Genomic DNA, 20,908 nt, shown 5'->3' on the forward strand with positions numbered 1-20,908 from the left:
CCTGTGGGGAGCAGAAACACCTCAGCTGCCATCCCATCACCCCCCGGAGGTCTGCAGCAGCACTGGTAAACCTTACCAGGAACCACAGGTGGCGTCACAAACTATTTATTTTATTTTTCCTATCCAAATTACAAATTTCCTTTTTGTTTGACCGTCCTGGGCCACGGACCGGGCCAGCCACCGTGATATCCCCCACCAGCATCCATAGGCCCGGCTGCCGAGTACCCCACAGCCCTGGGGGCGCGTCAACTTCTGGCGTCATGAACTGGATTCTGTGCCCGTTGTCACCGGGTACTGTGTGCCTTAGAAGACTGTAACACTTACTGTGGTGAAGATTTCCCGCTATTCCCGAGGTTTCCCGCCATTTTCCGCCATTTTCCTGTCGCCGCGCGGGAAGAAGAGGGGCGTAACTGCGGGAATCGGAGAGGCGTAACCGCTGGAAGCGCACGAAGCCCAGGTCCCGCCTCGCGCCTTGATGCTGAACCAGGAAGCGTCAGGTCCTAGAAGAAGACCGTTGTCAAGCGCACGCTCTAACGTTAGCCGCGAGGGAGACGCAAGGTCCTGGAAGGAGACCATCGCCTGCGGAGCTGCGGCCTACCCGATCCAAGTAAAGAAGGTAGGCTACAGTTTACTAGGGGGGCGCAATCATGGCCGACGACCAGCAAGCCGCCGGAGCACCGGTTATCGCTCCTGATGCTCAACTTGCGCCCGGCGCTGCACAGGCCGGGGCTGCCGCCCCACCAGCAGGGGTCGTGACTCCGTTGATATCCATGGCCCTGTCGCATATCCTTGGAGCAAAATGGCTTCCCCAGTATGATGGCAAACCAGACACCCTGTCTGGGTTCAAGAGAAAAATATGCGGTGTACTGGATATGTACTCAATGATTGGTAAGCAGAGAGCCGCTGTTGTGCTGGGACAATTGACTGGTGCCGCAGAGCGGGAAGTTGAAACCTGGCCAGCCGCAGACCAGGAATCAGTATCCATTATCTTTAAGAGACTGCAAACTGTCTTTGAAAACCACACTGAGACAGATCTCCGGATGAGGTTCTACCACTGTACCCAGAAACCTGAGGACAATATTCGGGACTATGCCTGGCGCTTACAGGAAGCCTTGCGGGCCCTGAAACAGGTTAGTCCAGCCAGCATACAAGATGAGAATAAAATGCTGACAGAACAATTCATCTGGGGGTTGAGGTCCCAGGAAGAGAGCAGAACTGTACGGTGGTGGGCCTTAGATCATCCAAATGCCACCTTTAACACCCTGAAGGACATGGCTATTAAGGGTCTGCAGCCCCTGGAACCATCAGATACGGCTATCCAGCGTTACCAGGGTGGGGCCACCCCAGTGGCCGTAGCATCCACTGCTCCTTCATTAATGGCTGAAACAAAAGTGCAAACAGTGCCCCCTAGCGAGCTGGACAGCCTGCGCTCTGAAGTGTGCCAGCTAAGTAAAACCCTGGCCACTGTCCTGAGCACCCTGCAGCTACAGACGGAGCCCGAGCCGGAAGGAAGGATCTTACTCGCCGACAGCCCTGAGGATGTCCCCTGGATGAGGAGAAGAAGGAGGACAACACCACTCCGTAGGAGGACAATGCCACCCTGGAGGAGGACAATGCCACCCCGTGAGAGGACCAATGACCAACGTCGCCCTCCAGGAGACTTCATCTGCTACCGTTGCCACAAGGCAGGCCACACAGCGCTGAACTGTCCTTTAAACAGGCAAACCCTGGGGCCGAGGGCCGACACCCAGTATTAAATCAACCAGGCCCATCAAGCTGGTACCATCTGTTCGTAGGAGGAAGGCCTTTCCTGTCCATCGTGCAGGACGGCATAGCTACACCTGCGTTACTGGACACCGGCTCACAGGTAACCATCATACCTGATGTCCTCTACAAAAGGTACTGGTCCATAGATGAACTCCACCCGCCAGCCCCGAACCTCTCGGTGTATGCCTCTAATGGCCTTCCTCTTAACCTAGTAGGGGTTAAGGACATGACAGTGAAGGTGGAGAGAGCGGAACTAAAGGACCAAGGACTGATTGTAGTGAAATCTAACCCTGGTGATACAGACTTGTATATGATACTTGGTACAAATATTGTTGGTAACTGTTTGGGAGAAGTGTTGTTTTTACTTCAACAGATTGCTGACACTGCCAAACCAGGGCAGAGGAAGGTGCTCCAGAAAGAGATTCGAGCCCTCCTGTACCAGCAACAGGTAAAGCTAACAGGTGGTGAGATTGGTACTGTACGGGTGACAGACCCGATACCTATTGTGATTCCCCCAATGAGTGAGATGCTGATTTGGTGTAGGGCAGCAATAGGTCTCAAGGAACAGAACTACCAGGCGGTAGTGGAGCCCATTAGCTCGGAGTACAGAGCTACACTCTTAACTGCTAGAGGGGTAGTTGATGTATGCAATGGGAGGGTACCCATACGTCTCCTAAATTGTGGGGAGGAGGAAGTTAAATTACCAAGATACGCCACTGTTGCCAGATTGTATACTGTGAATGATGATGCCATACACACAGTGGAATTCTTGACCCCACCAGATACAGTGGAGGACAATGACTCCGAAGCTCAGCAGGAGGACTGGTGTCAACAGCTCCATGTTGGGACTGATGCACTCCTGTCCATCAGAAACACGGTGTTTACAGAGTGGTTCAGTAATATGAACAAGTGTTTAGTAAACACCCACTTGACTTTGGAAGGGTTAAAGGGGTACAACACCACATACCCACCAGTAACCATCCACCCATTAAGGAGCGTTACCGACCCATACCACCAGCACATTATCAGAAAGCCAAGGAAATGTTGCACGACATGAAAAAGGCAGGGGTAGTAAGGGATAGCTGTAGCCCTTGGGCAGCTCCCCTAGTCCTGGTCAGGAAAAAGGACGGTAGCATGAGGATGTGTGGAGATTATAGACAGATTAATCGCATAACACATAAAGATGCATACCCTTTGCCCCATATAGAGGAATCCCTGGCTGCACTAAAATCTGCCAATTACTTCTCTACACTAGATCTCACTAGCGGGTACTGGCAAGTCTCTGTTGCTGAGGAAGACCAGGAGAAGACGGCCTTCACCACCCCGATGGGACTGTGCGAGTTCAACGGTATGCCGTTTGGACTCTGCAATGCACCCGGAACATTCCAGAGGCTGATGGAATGCTGCTTGGGACACCGGAACTTCGAGACAGTGCTGCTGTACCTGGATGACGTTATCATGTACTCGAGGACGTATGAGGACCATCTGAAGCACCTGGCGGAGGTATTTGAAGCATTGTCCCGGTATGGGATGAAACTAAAGCCTTCTAAATGCCACTTGCTCAAGCAGAAGGTTCAGTACCTGGGGCACGTAGTCAGCTCAGAGGGAGTAGCACCAGACCCGGAGAAGGTCACTGCCATCCAGAAGTGGCCTCAACCGAGAAGCATCAAAGAAGTACGGCAATTCCTGGGACTGGTCGGGTACTACAGAAGGTTCATAAAGGACTATACCAAAAAGGTAGCACCTCTACAAGACCTCCTGGTAGGACAGTCCAAAAGAGGAAAGAGTCCCCCATTCCAGTGGGGCAAAGAACAACCCGAATCCTTTGCATTAATGAAGGAAATCCTGACTGGTGAAGAAATCCTGGCTTACCCTGACTACAGCCAGCCTTTCCTACTGTACACCGACACCAGCAATGAGGGACTGGGAGCTGTGTTGTCCCAGAAGCAGAATGGAAGAGAGAAGGTAATTGCGTATGCCAGCAGGAAGCTACGCCCTACCGAGAGGAACCTGGAGAACTACAGTTCCTTTAAGCTGGAGTTCCTGGCCTTGGTCTGGGCTATCACTGAAAGGTTCAAGCATTACCTAGCCTCAACTAAGTTTACAGCTTTTACTGACAACAATCCCTTGACACACCTGGAGACAGCCAGGTTGGGAGCCATGGAACAGCATTGGGTGGCCAGACTGTCAAGTTATCAGTTCACCATCAAGTACCGGGCAGGTCACAAGAACACCAATGCTGATGCCCTGTCAAGGATGCCCCACCAGTCAGACACAGAGGATGAAGTGGATGATTTAGAGGAAGTTGAATTACCTGCTTTCCACCGAAGCAGAGTGGTCCATGAGCAACACGTCACCAGAAGACGTCAGGGAAGGACGCTGAATCCTCTACCCCACCACAGTTGGAAGGAGACCCAGGACAGGGACTCGGTTGTCAGCCTCATAAAAAGACTAATCACCCAGGAAGGTTCTCACCTGGAGAAGGATGCTCCTCCACAAGCCAAGCAACTGTGGAATGAGGGAAGCCGGCTGTTCATCTATAGAGAGAAGCTGTGCAGAAGATATGTGAACCCAAAGACCCATGAAATGGTGTGGCAGATTGTTGTACCCAGAACGGATATCCAGATGGTGTTGGAGGCCTACCACGATCAAGCAGGTCACTTTGGCTGGAAGAAGCTGGAAACCCTGCTGAAGGACTGGTTCTACTGGGTTGGAATGCGGAGTTCCATAGAGAGGTGGTGCCGGAATTGTGGGCCGTGTCCCCTCAGAAGAAAAGACTACGGCAGCCAGAAAGACCCCTGCAGGACATCAAGACAACCCAGCCCCTGGAGATCGTCGCTCTGGATCATGTCAAGCTGTCACCCAGCCGGTCAGGCTACTCCTATGCACTGACCATGGTGGATCATTATTCCCGGTTCCTGGTGGTAGCCCCTGTCAAGGACCTGACAGCAGAGACTGCAGCAAGAACATTCCAAGCATACTTCTGCAGGCCCCATGGATACCCGGACAAAGTGCTGACGGATCAAGGCCCTGCCTTTGAAGCAGAGCTGTTTAAAGAGTTCTGCCACCTGTATGGATGCTAAAAGATCCGGACTACGCCGTATCACCCTCAGACCAATGGGTTGTGTGAGAAAATGAACAACATCGTCATAGACCTGCTGAAAACCTTACCCTTGGAAGAAAGAAATCAGTGGCCAGACAAACTACCTGACCTGGTAGATCTGTACAATCACATACCTGTGAGTTCTACTAATTGTACTCCAGCGTACCTCATGAGAGCAAGACCCGGAAAGTTGCCCATGGACCTGGGACTCGGAGTGGTAGAACCTGAAGCAGATATGTCCACTGCAGACTGGGATACAAATCGGCAAGAGCAGTACAGGAGAGTACAGGCCTTTGTCGAAGACAGTCTGAACAGAGTAAGGGAAAAACAAGAAGAACAGTACAATAAACATGCACCAGCAGAACCCTTGGCACCTGGAGAGATAGTGCTAAAGCGGAAGAGAAGAGGTCACAAGCTCGATGACCAGTGGGAAAGAGAGCCCTACACAGTGTTGAACTCCAAGTTTGACAACAGTAAAACCTGCCTGATTAGCAAAGATTGGGGTAAAACAACTGCAACAGTCTCAAGAGACCATCTGAAAGTGTGCCCAGGTCTACTGAAGACAACAGAGCAAGAAGTACCTCCTATAGCACCGGAAGAACCCAAGGAAGACGTGCTTCACACAGTTCTAGGATATTTCCCTGCGGACTGGCCTCAACTTGATGGAGCAGTTATAGTACCGGTGATACACTTCTATCAACAACCAGAAGAACCTGTAAGCGCCCTGGAAGAGCCTGCTCAGGAACAGGAAGAGTCCCCAGTAAGAGGAGAATCACCTGTTGAAGCAGAGCCTGAAGGCCCAGTGGACAGTGTACTTGCCAGTCCCATAGAGAGATTAAGGCAGTTCTATAATCTACCAGCACGTACACAAGCTAGATTAATAGAGAGGGCATGCACAGACACTAGTGACACCCCAGTGCTACGAAGGTCCACACGCAGCACACAAGGACAGATCCCTACCAGGTTTAGGGAATAAGCACAAAGTGCCTACACTATAAATAGTTACCCAGTGGGCATTGCTACTGTTATTGTTTATTATGTAAACTGAAAATATATGTGCCTTTAGTTACCCGTCAGGGTACAAAGACTTTGAGCAGCCAAAAACTGTTCTTGTAAATAGTTGCACTCGTCAAAAGTGCCCCCTTTAGTTGACCACAGAACAAAAACCCGCTTGGCGTGGCCGAAGACGTGGTCCAGCACCTGGATCACTTATGCCCTGTAGCCACGCCCAGGGCCTACGTTGAGGGTTTTCAGGCGGGTCCCTCATGTTCTTTCATCGGTGAAATGGACACCAGGTTACGGGACTTACTGTAACTTTATTAATGTTATTATACTTATTGTTATTATTATACTTGTTGTAATTATTATTGTTATAACCCGTTTAAAAAAATGCTTCAGTCCAGGAGTACTGAATTGTACTAGGGGGGAATGTGGCACCCTGCTGAGCACAGGTACCACAGGACCCAGGGTGCATGGACGGACTTCTCCACAAGAGGCCCTCATTACATACAAACACTTCCACCCTTGCACCTCACACCACCAGAGGGAACCCTGATAGGGATATATATATGGAGGGTGGAGCCAGGCAGTTCAGTTAGAGATCAGTCAGACTGAGAGAGAGTCTGAGAGCGTGCTGACGCTGAGAGCAGCGAAGACGCAGCTCGTCTGCTGCTGAGTTCTGAGGGCCCCGAGTGTGGCCGACGGCAAGAGGAGAATGGAGAGAGGAGTTGAGAGGGCAGAGGAGCATCATAGGCTCACCCCAATATACAAACCGGCCACCGAGTCCGCGCCTACAGGGTCCCTTTATATCCAGTAGGGATCACCGGCATTCCAGGAGGAATACAAGTCCCTGGACGACCTGAAGCTAGACCCATTACAGGACCAGGAACCACAAGGCCCCAGCGTCCAGGGAGAGTGGTTGCCAGCAGAAGGTGCTACTACCGAGTGACAGGTGAAGGAACAGCACAACACATAAGCTAGGCCCAGTTGCAGGCTGGCCAGGAGCATACAGAGAGGCAGACACAGACCAGGAGGCCTTATACCTGCTCACTGGGGAGAAGTCCTGAAGTGCACCCACCCTACTGAGTACCCTGGACCGTACCTGACATCCGCACCAGTAAAGGTATTGAAGTGAATCCCTGTCTCTGTCAGTTACCCCTGCTGCGCCATCCCGCCTGCACTACAAGCCCCAGCATCACCACCCACCATCAAACACCATCCCTGCCTCGGGGGCCCGCTCCACCTGTGGGGAGCAGAAACACCTCAGCTGCCATCCCATCACCTCCCGGAGGTCTGCAGCAGCGCTGGTAAACCTTACCAGGTACCACAGGTGGCGTCACGAACTATTGATTTTATTTTTCCTATCCAAATTACAAATTCCCTTTTTGGTTGATCGCCCTGGCCCACGGACCGGGCCACGCACCATGATATCCCTCACCAGCATCCATAGGCCCGGCTGCCGAGTACCCCACAGCCCTGGGGGCGCGTCACCTGCAGTCCTGTCTGCTGTGTCCTCTCATCATCATTTCTGTCATAATTTCTGTCATTTCCACGACTGCCCTGGGAACAACACAAGTGAAGCAGGTATATACGTATAATTGTGTGTACATATGCAGCATACTGTGTGTGTATATGTCTGTATATCTGTATATGTTGTAACATGGCCGTCAGAGAGGTCCTTGAGGGGAAATATGTATCATTGAGGTTGGTAGCTTCGGTGATGTAAGCCCGGGAAAGCATGCTCCAGCACATGTAGTGAAGAGAGAGTTAAAAGGGCATATCAGGGCCGGGTTTTACGAGCAGTCATAGAGATGGGTGGGAGTGGCTGCTCACATATCCTCACCCCAGGGGCGTGGTTTGGTAAATAAAATGGAGACCGAGCGTCTCATTCAGTGTCTGTGGCTGGAGATGTGTGGATCTCCAGTGTGTTGGTCTGTTCTAATGATTTAAGAACTGGACACTGACCTGAGCGGGCGAACCCACGATATTGTATGGACATTTTACTTTGTGTTTCCACTTTGTGCTGGAAAAGGCTGTTTTTTTTGTTTTGCTTCCTGAGCGGTTTATGCTGTCTTAATACACCAACCTGGATATTTCAATGAAAACGCTTTCTGTGCCTACCTCAACCACAGCCGAGTGAGTACAAACTCTACAATGTGTATACAGTATATAGTATAAGCTTGTATACCTGTGGGTATACTGTGTGTATGTATATATGGGTGTACATACTATGTATATATTCTCTCATATACCTACTGCACCTCAATATAAAGCCTGCACACCACCATATAGAGACTGCACACTGCCATAACCAGCCTGCACATCCCCATACACAGCCTGCACACCTCCATATACAGTTTGCACACCCCCATACACAGCCTGTACACCCCCATATACAGCCTGTACACCCCCATATACAGTCTGCACACCCCCATATACAGCCTACACACCCATATAATTCCTGCACACCCCCATATACAGCCTGCACACCTCCATATGCAGACTGCACCCCCATGGACAGCATGCACACCCCCATATACAGACTTCACTCTATGTACCCCTGTACACTGATTACCTGTCACGTGCCCCCATCCTCTCCAGCTACTGCTTCCTGACCTGCATGGGAAAACATTTCACTTCCTGCAATCTCTAGGATGGCTCCTCCCATACGAGTCACATGGACATGACATCATCACAGGTCCTTCACCTTTAGCATTTATTGTCTCTTCCATCCTGGCAGGAAGTTTATTACTGCTACTCTGCCCATGCAGGGCTCACCTCATCAACTTTCACCACCTTCCCCCTCCTATCCCCCCCAAACTCAAATGGAAGTATTGACACTATGTCAATCAGAGAAAAGGGGGCAAATTGTAAAAAAATATATATATATTTTTTTTTACTTCTTCATGATAGGGCCGCTACCTGCAACCTGCCGCCCTAGGCACCCGCCCTCGGGTGCCTATTGGCAAATAAATCCCTGACTGTATGATTTGCAGGTGATATTACAAGCGGTGTCAGAAATTGAGGGCAATGTGTTTACAGTTTGGAGAACCTGTTACCCTTAGTAGTAGGCCCCAATTAGCCCATATGAAATTTGTTAGAGATTAGAGTGGGACTAAAGATGAGATCCAATGCAGAAAGAACATCTTATTGCAGAGGTGGATTCTTCTGGACTGGCTCCCATACACCTTAGAAGGATTGGCTGAAGCATTGTTAAGCTGACAACCATCTTAGACATCTCACCCATATACAGGAGTGTTCGTTTGGCCGAGCTCTCTTGTGTTCTCCATGAGAAAGCCACAGACTGACATCTCTACTGGCAACTTACTTTGGGAGAACAAAGCAATCTGCAATTCAAAATCAGACATACACAATCGGCATCTCCCTTGACAATCAGTTGGCCGGCACATTGAATATTAATGTTTATGGGGGCTTAAAGTGAACCTGTCAGCAAGATTGTGCTAAGTAAGCTACATACACTGTCAGGTGGGCGACATTACACTGATTAAAATGATACCTTGGCAGATGAAATCCGTCCTGTGGTTCTTGTTTAATTTTTATTTGCAGTTTGTAGATAATGAGATTATGGTGCTTCAGGGCAGCCTGTGGGCAGGGCTTGCGCAGATTAAGAGCATTGCTTGCCAATAGATGCAATTGCGCACACGCCGCGGCCATTTTGCTGGAGCCAAATTTTTTGTGCTCCAATAAAATGGCCACATCGCATGCGCAGTAGTATCTATTGGCAAGTGATGCTCTCAATGTGTGCAAGCGCTGCCCACTGGTGAGAGGAGATTGCACAGATTAAGGGCATCGCTTGCTGATGGATGCAACTGCGCATGCGACGTGGCCATTTTGCTGGAGACAATGGAGACAAATTTTTTTTTTTTGCTCCAGCAAAATGGCCGCAGCGTTTGCGTGGTAGCATCTATTGACAAGCGATAGATGCCACAGCGCCTGCACGGGTGCCGGCACCATTTTGCTCGATGTAATTTCTTTTTTCTAACCCAACATAGTGTATGCATTATGTAAAATAGAAGACAGGTCACTGAAGGACAGTGAGCTGTCATAAGCGCATACAGATTACTATGTAAGCAGAGCACCACATAAACCCCCACCCACAGGTCCGCCCTGAAGCACCACAATATAGAGTACAGACCAAAAGTTTGGACACACGTTCTCATTTAAAGATTTTTCTATATTTTCATGACTATGAAAATTGTACATTCACACTGAAGGCATCAAAACTATGAATTAACACATGTGGAATTATATACTTAACAAAAAAGTGTGAAACAACTGAAAATATGTCTTATATTCTAGGTTCTTCAAAGTAGCCACCTTTTGCTTTGATGACTGCTTTGCACACTCTTGGCATTCTCTTGATGAGCTTCAAGAGGTAGTCACCTGAAATGGTCTTCCAACAATCTTGAAGGAGTTCCCAGAGATGCTTAGCACTTGTTGGCCCTTTTGCCTTCACTCTGCAGTCCAGCTCACCCCAAGCCATCTCAATTGGGTTCAGGTCTGGTGACTGTGGAGGCCAGGTCATCTGGCGTAGACCCCATCACTCTCCTTCTTGGTCAAATAGCCCTTACACAGCCTGGAGGTGTGTTTGGGGTCATTGTCCTCTTGAAAAATAAATGATGGTCCAACTAAACGCAAACCGGATGGAATAGCATGCCGCTGCAAGATGCTGTGGTAGCCATGCTGGTTCAGTATGCCTTCAATTTTGAATAAATCACCAACAGTGTCACCAGCAAAGCACCCCCACACCATCACACCTCCTCCTCCATGCTTCACGATGGAAACCAGGCATGTAGAGTCCATCCGTTCACCTTTTCTACGTCGCACAAAGACACGGTGGTTGGAACCAAAGATCTCAAATTTGGACTCATCAGACCAAAGCACAGATTTCCACTGGTCTAATGTCCATTCCTTGTGTTCTTTAGCCCAAACAAGTCTCTTCTGCTTGTTGCCTGTCCCTAGCAATGGTTTCCTAGCAGCTATTTTACCATGAAGGCCTGCTGCACAAAGTCTCCTCTTAACAGTTGTTGTAGAGATGTGTCTGCTGCTAGAACTCTGTGTGGCATTGACCTGGTCTCTAATCTTAGCTGCTGTTAACCTGCGATTTCTGAGGCTGGTGACTCGGATAAACTTATCCTCAGAAGCAGAGGTGACTCTTGGTCTTCCTTTCCTTGGTCGGTCCTCATTTGAGCCAGTTTCTTTGTAGCGCTTGATGGTTTTTGCAGCTGCACTTGGGGACACTTTCAAAGTTTGCCCAATTTTTCGGACTGACTGACCTACATTTTTTAAAGTAATGATGGCTACTCGTTTTTCTTTACTTAGCTGCTTTTTTCTTGCCATAATGCAAATTCTAACAGTCTATTCAGTAGGACTATCAGCTGTGTATCCACCAGACTTCTGCACAACACAACTGATGGTCCCAACCCCATTTAAAAGGCAAGAAATCCCACTTATTAAACCTGACAGGGCACACCTGTGAAGTGAAAACCATTTCCAGTGACTACCTCTTGAAGCTCATCAAGAGAATGCCAAGTGTGCAAAGCAGTCATCAAAGCAAAAGGTGGCTACTTTGAAGAACCTAGAATATAAGACATATTTTCAGTTGTTTCACACTTTTTTGTTAAGTATATAATTCCACATGTGTTAATTCATAGTTTTGATGCCTTCAGTGTGAATGTACAATTTTCATAGTCATGAAAATGCAGAAAAATCTTTAAATGAGAAGGTGTGTCCAAACTTTTGGTCTGTACTGTAATTATCTCCAAACCACAAATAAAGATTAAACAAAAACCACAGGATGTATTTCATCAACCAAGATATCATTTTAATCAGTGTAACAGCGCCAACCTGACCGTGTATGTAGCTTACTTTGCAAAATCCTGCTGACAGGTTCGTTTTAAAGAAGCACTCCCGTCAAAGTTTCTATCCACTAAATATATTGCAGTCATCATATTATACAGCACTGTGTATTTACAATTACTCATTTTACCCTTCTACCCAGTTTATTCTTCTGTTTTCCATTAGATCTATGACATCAAGTGATTTAAAACAGACTAACTGAATCCTTCTAAGCTTTATATAGAAACAGGAAGTCATTTTCCTATATGAGTCATGAGTCACTGCAAAAGTCCCTGGCATGAGGGAGGAGGCAGCAGCTGGAGTTGAAGAGGGGAGTGATTTATGCAGAGAAAAGAAACTTCCTGTTTCTACATAGAACAGAGAAAAGAGAAAAATTAGCTGGGTAGAAAGGCAAAAGGAGCAATTGTAAGTACACAGTGCTATATAATATGATGATTAGTCACACCAAAATAAGGCAAAAAAACAACCACATAGCCCAAGTTAGAATTTGCCAAAACTTTAATAAAGACATATAGGGGTAAATACACACAATAATAAAATCAGACACACCACAGAAGGAAAAGGATGGAGAACCTGGACCTCAATAATATATAAGGTAATATATCCTACTTGTACCCCTGGACGAAGCATTTCCTATGCGAAACGCACGTCGGGTGTGTGGTAGGTGCCTGGACCATTGACTTGTGCCCAGGGTAATTATGGTTACTTTCTAAATACTATTATGGGCTGTTTTTCTTGACACTGGTGATTTATGTATGCAGCTATATTTATGTATGTATAATTGGGTGGTGTTATTATATATCATATATATTTATGTATTTTACCAAGCTATATTTTACTTGCCATTTATATATTTTTTTTTTTTGATAAATAACCACTTTGGTAATTTTTAGTTATTTTTCACATTACACATTTTTTGCTGCTTTGTATTTAATGCCCTTAAATTTTATACTAGTTGTTATATATTTACCTGGGGGAACTACAAGTAGGATATATTACCTTATATATTATTGAGGTCTAGGTTCTCCATCCTTTTCCTTCTGTGGTGTGTCTTTGATTTTATTATTTTTGTGTATTTACCCCTATATGTCTTTATTAAAGTTTTGGCAAATTCCAACTTGGGCTATGTGTTGTTTTTTTGCCTTATTTTGGTGTGACTTATTGTCTTTTTCTGGCCCAAATGATTTATTGGTGTTTATAATATGATGATTGCAATATATAAAGAGGATAAAACTTTGATGGGAGAAGGAGTGCTTCTTTAAGACTGAGAGCATATAAGTCCTGGGACAAGTTATAATACTTAGGAAAGGTTTAGGATTTGTGAAGGGTAAAGTGGCATAGTAGCTATAAAAACCACAAAGGCAAAAAGTGTGTTTCTTCTAAATTAATAGTACATTCTGCAACGTGGTGGATAAGTGGGTCAGGCTTGATGACCCATGGGGGCACAATTGCGATAGCTGCAAGGCCTAAGTCACTTTGGTGCAAACTGCTCGGCTACGAAATGTGGATTTGAGACCCTGATGTTAGCAAAAGACTGCACTGTAAACCTGAAGATTTTAATTTATAAATGTACTGACCTGCAACAAACAGAGTGAAAAATGTTCAGGAATGTAATTTTCTACTTATTACATTTAAGGAAGAGATTAAATCACAGTTGTTCCTTAATATGGCCTCTGGCACATGGCTAGATCTAGGACAGAGCTGTTATGCCCTCCATGAGCTGCTGTGCAGGCTCCGTCTATGACTAAGTCGGAGATACTGTCTCTTAGAAACAATATTTCCAGGTAAGAATACGTGGAACATGTCAAAATTGTTTCATTTTACATCAAACAGAAAAAAATCATCTGTGTGCTCTATATAAAGTCAAAGTCCAAAGATATTTGAAGTGACACTGACAACCAATTTTTTAGGGACATATAGACATCAGGTGAACCTCTATTAACTGGAGGTGAACAGCTCCCACACTGGAGAACCTGATACTATTATAAATTATAGGTCAAAAATGTATTTTACCATCATAAGTGGCTTTGATTTGAGGATTGAAAACCCTTTAAAGGAAATCTGTCAGTAGGATCATCCCCCCCTAAGCTATCTATATGGGCATGTAGGTCATGGGAAGCTGAATTCAATGATACCCTGATATTTGCGATCTGATGTCTTATTCCAGGGAAATCCACATTTTTCATATATGTAAATGAGGTGTTCTAGGCTATGGGGCGGACATTGACCTGCATGAGAATCTGCCTCCAGAGTTTATTTTAAATAAAAGAAGGAATGTAGATCAGGGGAGCCAACTATAAGGCATTACATGGCTCACACTGGTAACTCCTCCTCTTCATTTAAAATAATCTCTGGAGGTAGATTTTCAGAGAGAGCTATGTCCAGCCCATAGATCCTAGCAGCTCATTTACATATTAAGAAAAATGTGGATTTATCTTGAATAAGACAACAGATCACAGATATCAAGTATCATTTTATGTATTCCTATGACCTAGATGCCCATATAGATGGCCTTAGGAGGATTGATCTTACTGACTGATTCCCTTTAAATTTGCGCTTTAAAAACATTCATAAAGGCTAAAGAATAACGCGGCCAATGCATATACTGCAGACCCAGAACTTGCGAGGGCTCGAAAACCTTTCTACTGTTCATTTGAACTAAAGCTTATTTGTTTGTAAGTCTGGTGTGATAATGATGGACTACACCGCTGATCAATAGCGCACGCTGGGAAAGTAGGTCATCTGTTATTTAGAAGCTAATTCAAAAGTGACAATAAAAAGGGAAAGACTTGACAGATAGAGCCAGAGGCTTCTAAACCTTTCTTTCTTATCCCTGATATAGATCAAGTCCTAATCAGTTCTCTATCACGATCCAGTAAGCCGTGGGCTTCCAGTGCTATTAATAGTAAAAGATCTAGCCACATCCCGCCACACTTGTCTACGGTAACAATAACCTGCATTGTACAGAAGCTCCATAGGAACGGCATAAAACCTGACCAACTCTTACCTGCTTCTCCTGTCAAAGTTTATATACAAGATGAAAAAAAAAATAATTTTAATTTTCGTTTTCTCCTTTAGACCGGTGCTCCAGAGACACGGGAAAGATATTTAAGATACAGCTTCAGCTAGAGTCAATATGTATTGTTCAAGAAGAGGAATGTGTGAGAATAAAAGCTACCTGTAGCTGAGATATGTTTTCTTGCCCCCAGGAAGAACAATCTTGTTACAGTATTATTGCTGTCAGAGTCTGTGTTGCAGAAGCCACTCGAAGAACGTGTATATCTTCCAGAAGATGACGATGAGATGCTTCTTTTTCCAGCGCTTTGCAGCTGAGAGTCTGTATAAAAAGATCATTTTCAGATTGGCTCACAGCAATAAAATGATGATACCTTATTTTATTGATGCTACACACTGCAATATAATATTATTTTATAGCCTACAAATTAGCATATAAGCCCCCATCCGAAGGGGGATAAATTAAGTTGCATGACAACAAAATTGAGGAACATTTCAATATGCTCGCTGAAACATTTAGCAATGATACTCATTACTGTTTCTTCTTGGGCATGATAGGGTGTCGTCCATCATTTGATGCGTGATGTATAGAGACATCCGGAAATAGCCGACCACTGTCAAATGAGAACATTATACGTGACCATAATACAATTATGCCATTATACCAAACACAAACCAGAATAAAGGAAAAAAAAACTCCTTCACTTTAATGATAATATGTATGATTTACATTATTTTGCCATAAAAAATTGTCCCACATTCACGAAGACTGTTGTCACATTTCCATGTGCTCCAGCAATGTCTTCTTCTGTCATAAGATGCTGTCATAGTCATTATGTGTGTGTCGCTGGTGATGGAGGAGACATCATGGCCAGAAGCTCTGGTGGCACAGGCTGTATCCAGCCACTGATACTGGTGTCTTGGATCAGTGGTGCTGCCCTGTCAGCCACAATTGGTGTGTTCTGTCCAGCAGCTCAGCAGGAGTAATCAGCTTCCTGCTACAGCTAACGGGGCAGTGGCACTTCCTACTTAAACTACCAGCTTACTGCTGGGATTTGAAAGTTATAGGTTTCTGATGACCTTGATCCATACTTCAGTGATTTATCTTGCTACAATATCTGAACCAGCTAATTTGAAACCCATTGCTAACCATGGACTGACTTAACCCTTTGTCTGCCTCTAATGCTGTCCTCCTGGTTCTGACCTTGGCTACCTCCTGACGTCTCTATCTCTTGATTTTGTCTTGTATCTTCACTCTCTGATTTTGACCTGGCTAGTTGACCTTCCTCTGCCAGATCACTCCATCAGCCAGCAGCTACTCTATGGACTCAACACAGGTGAGCCTGTTGTAAGTTCAGGACACTATGTAGAGGTTTAAAGGGGTATTCCCATCTCCAAGACCCTATCCCAATATGTGGTAGGTCTAATGATAATAATATTAGCAAATACCTCCAATTAGAAATGTAGCATAGTATTTTTGATTCGCTATGTCTCTTTCCTCATGTGAAGGGCATTGCAGGACCTTAGGTATCCATGGTTACGTCCACTGATAAAGTGACAGTTAGTTGACTAGTTGCTAGTGGTCGTAACTGTGGATACCTAAGGTCCTGTATTGCCTGCACATGAGGTAAGTGGCATTGCGAATCAAAAATACTATATGTGATGAAAGCCGGCCGGTGGGTGCAGCTCTCTGGCGCCCCCTTACCTCTCAGGTCAGTCAAGGTACTGCACCTAGGGAAAGTAGTGCCAGGTAGCTGCAACCAGCGCAGGGAACACGGTAGAGTGTTATCCCTTCAACGTCACTAAACCGTAACGTCACTACACAGCACAACTCGCTAGCGCCCTCTTAGCCTCAGGTCAGTCAAGGAACTGCACCTAGGATAAGCGGTCGCCAGGGAGACTGTCCTGTAACCTACTGGGTATCGGGGCCCTCTGTAGTGAGGGCGGTACATATATCTTCCTTGGCCGCGCCAGGAATATATATATCTGAACCTCCGACCGTCACTACCAGCCTTCCCCAATCCCCAGTTGGTATGCTGCCACCAGTCCCTATTTTAGATATACGCCCAGTCTGTGAATGGGCCTATATCGGGTCAGGAACCAACCCTGGGTAGCGTTTTTGGCTTGAGCCGAGCTCACACGGACATGCGTTCGTTATGCAGAATAAAAGGCAGGCCCACAATTACTTGAGGTAATTGATTATAATAATACACTAGATACACGATATACAACTAAATATACACAGGTATAAGGTCAGGCTAAACTATACAACAATGGAATACAACACACAGAATCACCACAGCATATCAGTTACCGGTTTCTTGATTTTCTTGTGACGCAGGGAGAGGATTCTGCGGTCGCAGGCACGGTTCTTTGTTACAGGCTGAGGCCTACCACCGCATGGTCAAACTGCTCCTCCCCTTGGTGGCCTCAGCTGGTGCTCAGATGTTCAGCACCCCACTCTTGGGTCAAGACTGACTTGTCTCTTGTCTGTCCTGCTATCTTACCTGCCCCGTCCCGCCCACTGCTGGTGAGGTCAGCTGGCTCAGTCTCCACCCTCAGGTCTAACTTCGATCAGAAGCCCAAATTCTAAGGAACCCAATAACTTCTTCTGGGATGGTCTCAGGATACCCCCAGGGGTTCCCATGGACTCGGGCCGCCGTAACCGACCTTTTGATATCAATTATGATACCATACGGTCCTCAGGAATGGCTCAGCGCTATATCTTGACTTCCAGAGCACGTACCAACGTCTACCGCGGAGGCTTGTGTGCGCAATGGCTCCGGGACGCCGTGATATTTTTTATTGGCCCATCCCACGCAACATGCGTGTACTATTCATGTTTCTATATCTTATGCCTCCATGCTTGTGACAGACAAAGAAACTAGTCCTATGGGACAAATGGTCAGTTACAGATGGACGAAGCACCCCCCCTGCTAGCTGTGTTTCCTCTCGAAGTCTTTGAAGCTCCTAGCATTCAAGTGTTAAGTAGGCCCTGGGGCTTCTTATCTTACAGGAGCCTGGATGGGGGGAAACTATCTAGTTGACATTTTAACAGAAGGTCCCAAGGGTGGGGGCTGCTGAAGTGTGGCCATCCCTGGATATGATTTATCATTACCAAGATGCCGGCTACGGGTTCATCACACCTCCCCCTATACGAGGGCGCGAGGGGGTAGCACATTCCTGTGTTCCCCCGTGCGTCCTTCTGCACCCTCCCCTTGCCGGGATAACCCGTCAGCGTTACCGTGGTCACGGCCTCTTCTGTGGCGAATGGAGAAGTGGTACTGCTGGAGAGCGAGGCTCCAGCGTAGCAACCTGCCATTCGACCCAGAGACCGTGTGTAACCAGCTGAGGGGGTTGTGGTCCGTCTCCACGGTGAAATGGCTCCCGTACAAGTAGGGCTGCAGACGCTGCAGGGCCCATACAATTGCCAGGCATTCTTTTTCCACCGTGGAGTAAGCCACCTCCCGGGTCAGTAGCTTCCTGCTCAGGTACAAGACAGGATGTTCCTGGCCTGTCGTGTTGACCTGACTTAGCACAGCACCGAGGCCAAAGTCACTGGCGTCGGTCTGTACCATAAACGGCCGGTCGAAGTCGGCAGCTTGCAGTACAGGGGAGCTACTTAGGGCGGCCTTGAGTCCCCCGAAAGCTGTCTCGCAGGCGACTGTCCAGTCGACTGCGACGGGCAGCTTCTTCTTGGTGAGGTCCGTCAGGGGCTTGGCCAGGGTGCTATAGTGTGGGACGAACCTCCTATAGTACCCGGCGGTCCCCAAGAAGGACAACACCTGCTTTTTGGTCCTAGGAGTGGGCCAGGATGCGATGGCATCCACTTTCCCAGGTTCTGGCTTCAGAACCCCCCCGCCTACCCGGTGACCCAGGTAGAGGACCTCACTCATGCCCAGCTGGCACTTTTCCGGCTTGATGGTCAAGCCTGCCCGGTGGATCCGACCGAGCACCTGCCGCAGGTGCTCTAGGTGATCCTCCCAAGTGGGACTGAAGACTGCAATATCGTCCAAGTACGCAGCCGCGTACCCTTCAAGTCCCTCAAGCAGCGTATTGACCATCTGCTGAAAAGTGGCAGGGGCATTCTTCATGCCGAATGGCATCACTGTGGACTCGTACAGTCCAAAAGGGGTGATAAAGGCAGAGCGTTCCCTTGCCGCGGGGGTCAGAGGAATCTGCCAGTACCCCCGGCTCAGATCCATGATGGTCAGGTACTTAGCCCCGGCCATCCGATCGAGCAGGTCATCGATGCGTGGTATGGGGAACGCATCGGTGGCCGTTACAGCGTTGAGCCCCCGGTAGTCCACGCAGAACCGTGTAGTTCGGTCCTTTTTTGGAACGAGGACTACAGGCGAGGCCCACGCGCTGCTGGATGCCTGGATCACCCCCAGCTTCAGCATCTCGTCTATCTCTTGGCGCATGTTTCCCTGCACCTCGAAAGAGACCCGATATGCTGAACGCCGGATCGGCAGGTGATCGCCAGTGTCCACGTCGTGGACAGCCAACTCAGTCCTTCCGGGCAGGCTGCTGAACAGCCCCCGGAAGGGGTGCAGGGTGGTCCCCAGCTGGGACCGTTGGTCCTTCGTGAGCTGGTGGCCAACCCCCACATCCTCGATGGACCCACCCGCCTTGGCTTGGGTGAGCAGATCCAGGAGGGTTTCTACCTCTCCTTCCTCGGGAAGGTTGCACACTGGGTGGGCAGTCGCTTCCCGCTCATGATGAGCCTTCATCATGTTCACGTGGAAGGCCTTCCTCCTTCCACGGGCGTGATCCAGGGTGACCAGATAGGTGACGGCGTTGAGTTTCTGGTGCACGAAGTAGGGACCTTCCCAGGCTGCCTGAAGCTTGTTCTGTGGTACAGGGACCAGTACCCACACCTTTTGACCCACCTGGTAGGTCCTCTCACAAGCATTCTGGTCGTACCACCGCTTCTGGTCGGCCTGGGCCTGGGCCATATTGTCCTGCACCAGCTTTGCCAAGGCCATCATCCTGTCCCGGTGGCGCACGACATACTCGATGACCGACACCTCGGGGGTGGCCAAATCCCCTTCCCATGCTTCCTTCACCAGAGCCAGGGGGCCCCGTACCCGTCGCCCGTACAGGAGCTCAAAGGGGGAGAACCCCGTTGAGGCCTGCGGAACCTCCCGGTAAGCAAATAGGAGGTGTGGGAGGTAACGCTCCCAGTCTCTCCCGTGGGAGTCGACCAACATCTTAAGCATCTGCTTTAAGGTGCCATTGAACCGCTCACACAGGCCATTAGTCTGTGGGTGATACGGGCTGGCCACCAGATGTTGCACCTGCATTTGCTTACAGAGGGACTCCATCAGCCGCGACATGAACTGGGTCCCTCGGTCGGTGAGCATTTCCTGGGGGAAACCCACTCTGGAGAAGATCTCCAGTAAGGCGGTAGCCACCTTGTCGGCCCGAATGGACGACAAAGCTACCGCTTCCGGGTACCGGGTGGCATAGTCCACTACCGTGAGTATGAAGCATTTCCCGGAGTGGCTGGGAGTGGACAGAGGTCCAATAAGATCCACAGCGACCCTCGAGAAAGGCTCTTCGATGATTGGCAAAGTTACCAGTGGGGCTTTGGGGCGCGGCCCCGCCTTCCCCACCCTCTGACAGGTGTCACACGAACGGCAGTAGGCACCCACCGCGGCTCCCATCCCAGGCCAGTAGAAATGCTGAGCTATCCTGGCCTTGGTTTTAGCGATCCCTAGGTGTCCGGCCATCGGAATCTCGTGTGCGATCCGCAACAATTCCGCCCTGAACGGATAGGGTACCACTAACTGTCGGTCCCTGGGCCACGCCTCCGGTGAACCCTGCTGGACCGTTACCCGGTACAGCCGTCCCTGGTCCCAGACCACACGCTCGCAGTCTGACTCCATGGGAGGCTGTGCCGTCTGTTCCTTGAGAGCTTTCAGGCTGTCGTCTGCTTCCAACGCAGCCTGAAATTCCTGACTTGATGTGGCCAGAATCGACGAAACTTCCACATCCTCCGTCAGCCCCTCCGGGCATGTCACCTGGCCGCTGTCTGACCCGTCAGCCACTTGGTCAGAAGTGGGGAAGCCGTCGGACCTCTGCAAGGCTCCTTGGGCTCTGGCGCTCCCACTCCTGGTGACAGCGGCTATGACCGCTGTG

General features: G+C 48.3%; 1 protein-coding gene across 1 annotated transcript in view; it reads right to left on the reverse strand.

The window, feature by feature from the left end:
* The window catches only part of WDR49 (WD repeat domain 49), a 337,861-nt gene that overhangs the window by 57,164 nt on the left and 259,789 nt on the right, over nt 1-20,908 (reverse strand). The window contains exon 12 of the mRNA XM_073674828.1: nt 14,928-15,086. Within this exon, the coding sequence (XP_073530929.1) occupies nt 14,928-15,086 (159 nt within the window). The remainder of the gene's footprint in view (nt 1-14,927; nt 15,087-20,908) is intronic.

This window comes from Phyllobates terribilis, unplaced genomic scaffold (assembly GCF_046119375.1).
Source record: "Phyllobates terribilis strain yellow unplaced genomic scaffold, ASM4611937v1 Scaffold_3__8_contigs__length_932513732, whole genome shotgun sequence".
Lineage (NCBI taxonomy): Eukaryota > Metazoa > Chordata > Amphibia > Anura > Dendrobatidae > Phyllobates > Phyllobates terribilis.